General features: G+C 43.4%; 1 protein-coding gene across 1 annotated transcript; it reads right to left on the minus strand.

Moving 5' to 3' along the window:
- Positions 1-986: 986 nt before the first annotated feature.
- LOC137821433 (subtilisin-like protease SBT1.6) lies at positions 987-3,693 on the minus strand. The gene has a single exon (XM_068626025.1). The coding sequence runs from the start codon at positions 3,517-3,519 to the stop codon at positions 1,177-1,179; it is 2,343 nt and encodes a 780-aa protein (XP_068482126.1). The 5' UTR covers positions 3,520-3,693; the 3' UTR covers positions 987-1,176.
- Positions 3,694-4,583: the final 890 nt, after the last annotated feature.

Consider the following 4,583-nt stretch of genomic DNA (forward strand, 5'->3'; position numbering starts at 1 on the left):
TCATGCAACACCTATAGATTCAACAACTGAGCTGGCAAAATTAATTTTGTTTCACTCATTTCCACTACCACAATGATTAACACTTTTCTGACCCACAACCTCACCCCTCTACTCCTTCGGACCAATGGAAGGTTGCTTTTCCATAGTACATTTAACTCATATTTATATATGAATCACAATAATCATCATCAAATACAATAAAACAATTTAATATATTTTATCAAGATTGTTACGTTAGTCTAATAACTCAAGCACTAATTTTTATGACTTATTATTATTTGAAATAAAAACATGTCTGTACCGGTATGGGGCGAAACCGATTCCTGGTTTTTTTGACAGAGACCCGCCTGACTGCTCGATACCTGGTCTACCTGGCCGAGATCAAGTGAATCTGGCCGAGACCTACGAGACTTGGCTGAGACGACCGAAACTTGGTCTAGCTGACCAAGACCAGGGAAACCTGGCCGAGACCTACGAGACTTGGCCGAGACGACCGATACCATGTAATCTTGGCCGAGATCAGGGGAATCGCCACGGTCGGCCTGGCCAGCCGACCCATATTACCGTTAATGCTCAAGCCAAGGTCAGTGAAGTTAATCCGTCATTAAGAATTAGGTAATACAATCCTAAGCAGGTCCACTCTGATAAACGGGCCCAACAAGGTAGGCCCATTAGAATAATATAAATAGCACACATCCCAAGGAGAAAGGTACGTCATTTATTACTATTCACCTACGAGAGTACTGATCACCCGCTTACTGACTTGAGCGCGTCGCATGTACCGAAGAGAAGCCGAAGGACGAGAAGAACCCCAGTTCATCACCCAACAACCTGACCAACCGAAGAAAGGAGAAGAAGACTTCAATAATTCACTAGGTCTGATCTCCCTATTAGGAAGAACGTCTTTACTAATTTAGAATTAATTTTGTCTCGGCAAATCCACTCCAAAGTCATAATTGAATAAGTAAATGTTAAGTCTAGGAGGGTAGATGGCAAAAAGAACTTTATCTTGTCCATACATTCAATGTTGACCTCTTTACTTTTTCTCTTTTGAACGATAACAGCATCCAAAACTTAAAAACAGAAATAATAACTATAAAGCATATTTGTTCTTTCTTTCATCTTTGAAAAAGGACCACATTAATTGAAAGTGAACAACCGAAAATTTCGGAAGATTTAAAGCGGTTGAGCTTGAGTAACAACTATGGGGCTCCGAACCACGTGCTTCCCATCGGTCCACGAAAGCGACCCGAAGACCGCTCCGGCCTCACCCAGCACCATATTCCCTGCAACTCCCGTCACCGTCACCACGAAACTCCGCTTCTTAACCGCCTCCGAAAACACTAGCCTCGACGGCCTCACCGTCACCGTTACTCCCTCCGCTTGCATCTCCACCCTCACCCAATACACCGAATATGGCTCACCCACGTTCGTCACAGTCCTGAAGAACGTCTTGCTCAGCAACGACAACCCTCTGGAGGACGACGCTGGCAGGACCGCCACAAAGGACGGGTAGTTCAGATTCTCAGGCAACGGCCTCCTCCGTGGACAATTATGCGGCGATCGTGTAATCACCTGAATCATCCTGGCCTCGTAGCCAATGGCACACAAAAACATGACATAATCATCGTTGGTAAGGTCGTAAAGCAATCCAGGGTCGATGGCGTGAGCGAGGTTGAGATGTCCAGCGCCGAAATCGTAGGGCGTTGAGCCATTCCCAGTGGCTTGATCAACCATGTGGCCGTTGGTGTTGTCAAGAACCGTTGCGGTTGTCATCATTGCAGACCTTATAGCTGCAGGGCTCCAATCAGGGTGCGCGGATTTCAACAACGCCGCTGCCCCACTCACGTGAGGACACGCCATCGATGTGCCCGACAAAATGTTGAACTCGCTTCTTCTGGTGTCGGACTCCAGCCCCGAAGGCCCAACCGCATCGGTCCACGCCGCCAGAATGTTAACCCCCGGCGCCGTCAAATCAGGTTTAAGTATTTCCAAGCTCAACGCGTTGGGTCCCCGAGCCGAAAACGACGCCACTACGGGTGCCGGTTTGATTCCCACCACAGTTCCTTTGAAATCGATAGTGGCTCTTGGGTTCTCCGATGATGAAATGTATTCTTTAATTTCATCTCCCAGGTTAGCTCCAAGGGCACACGTGGGAAGAAGATGAGCGTCTCCAACAACTCCTTCACCGTTGGATATGCCGTTTGTCAAAATCATTCCCACTCCTCCTGCTTTCTTCACCTCCAACCCCTTCGCTACTCTCGGATTACTTCCTCTGTCGCAAACCACTATCTTCCCTTTCACAAGGTCTGGGTCTAACGAGTTTTCCATGCACAGTGAATCCGTAAGAACCCCTGATTTTCCCGGATATATTAAGGGAAACATTCTCCCCTTCAACGGCACTCCGGAGTAGAGAGACACGCCGGAGAGTCTTCTTCCGTTTCCTAATATGACCTCCGCCGGAAAATCGCGATCAATGGTGCCTGCTCCGACAGTGATCAGCCAGGGTGCAAGGTTGGTCACCGACATTCCACTGGGCCCGTCATTCCCACCCGAGGATGACACAAACACGCCTCTGGAAACTGCACCGTAGGACCCTATCGCAATTGGGTCAAGATAGTAAGGAGAGGAAATGCCGTCGCCGCCGCCGATGGACATGGAAATGACGTCGACGCCGTCGTTTATGGCAGCGTCAAAAGCAGCGAGTATGTCGGAATCAAAGCAACCAGAATTCTTCCAACACACCTTGTACATGGCAAGTCTCGCTTTGGGAGCCACTCCCTTTGCAACTCCAGAAGCATATCCCGCCATGTTGGCGTCGAAAACGTAGCGGCCCGCGGCTGTTGAGGCCGTGTGGGTTCCGTGACCGTCAGCGTCCCTTGGCGAAAGGAATTCGACGGTGTCGTTAAGGGACGTGCCACTTGCCTCGTGACCTTTGGAGAAGAACCGCGCACCGATTAACTTCCTGTTACAGTTATTGGGAGAAAATCTTACACCTGCCTCGCAACCCCCTTTCCAGCGTTCAGGAATGGGGCCAAGGTTGGAATCGCTGAAGCTCCGGCGCTCCGGCCAGATTCCGGTGTCGAAGACTCCAATGATGACGTCGGATCCGTAGTCAGTTTCGGACCAGAGTCCGCGCTGGTTTCTGAGGCCAACGAACTGAGGAGAGCGCGTGGTGTGAAGGTGGCGGCGGCGGTCTTCGAAGACAGCGAGCACGGAGGGGTGCTGGGCAAGAGAAGAGAGTTGTTGGTGGGTAAGGAGCGCTGAGAAGCCGTGGAAAACGGTGTCATAGAGATGGAGAATGCGAGTTGGGTGGACGAACTCGGAGGTGTACCAGTGGTAGTGCGTGGGATAAACGGAGGGTTTGGATTCTGAATCGATTCTGAAGATGAAGGTTTTGGAAAGTTGATCATGCGGTGTTACTTGAGAAAGTAAAGTGAAGAGAATGATGAAGAATGTGCAGGAAAGTAACGTTGAAGGAGCACGATACACCCTATTCGCACCCATTTCCTTCACCATTTTTCTATGTCTGGGTGTCTCAGTGATGAGGACTCATATAAATACAACACAATAATCACAGTAATCATACCATTTCACTTTTCTTTCTTCCCTCTTCCCTCACTCTTTTTCTTCCATTTCTCACACTCTTTCTATACAACAACTTCCAATATAAGATTCTCCATTATCCATTTTTCTTTCATCTACCTAAATTTAACACTTCATATTTATAACTAATTAATTAAACAAAACTAAATTTTATTTATCAATTTTTTCACTTTACATATGTAGAGATCAAAAGTTATGTTCACATTGGTTAAAACCCTTTAGAATTGACCTTTTATTAATTCTATTACTGTTTATTTAACTATGATGATGTAACAGATCATGCAACTAATGAATTACTGTAAAAAAATGGTGCTTAGAATTTCATGGTGGATGTTCATGGTCACTTCCTTGCTTTGCATATTGGACAAACAATAATCTATTAAAAAGCACTGTCACGGGATTCCCTAATTATGCCTTAACTATTCCAGTAGGCTATGATAAAGGCTTAATTTTGGATTAAAAAAAGTGATTTTCCTATTAAAATCATAATTTTTCTTGGTTATTATTATTTTTAATTAAAACTAGCCATAATTGTTAAGATGGAGTTTTTATTTTAATTTCACAACAACGTTACTAATTATATACCACGTCTCTTCTTACTTATAAGTAAAAAAAAAAACATATATTACTTATTTAAATATAAGATAAATGTTAATTACTTTTACTTCATGTGATAATATTTTATTTAAAATGTTTTAATTTTAATTAATGTATTACTCTAATAAAATCATTTAAAAATTATTAAAAAATGAATAAAATATAATAAACTTAATTTATTGTTTTAATTGGCATCCACTTTAGTTTTTCTTCTTCTTATATACTATCTCTCTTTATATATGTATTTATGATTTTCTATTGAATCAATATTTTAATTAATTGATTCAAGTTATCTAGAAAAACAACAGTTTTTTTACGGATAAAGACTAAATATTAGTTTTTTTTATCTAAAAAACAATAATTAAGTATTTTTTATTCAA

The sequence above is a fragment of the Phaseolus vulgaris genome, chromosome 9 (genome assembly GCF_000499845.2).
Source record: "Phaseolus vulgaris cultivar G19833 chromosome 9, P. vulgaris v2.0, whole genome shotgun sequence".
In the NCBI taxonomy this organism is placed as follows: Eukaryota; Viridiplantae; Streptophyta; class Magnoliopsida; order Fabales; family Fabaceae; genus Phaseolus; species Phaseolus vulgaris.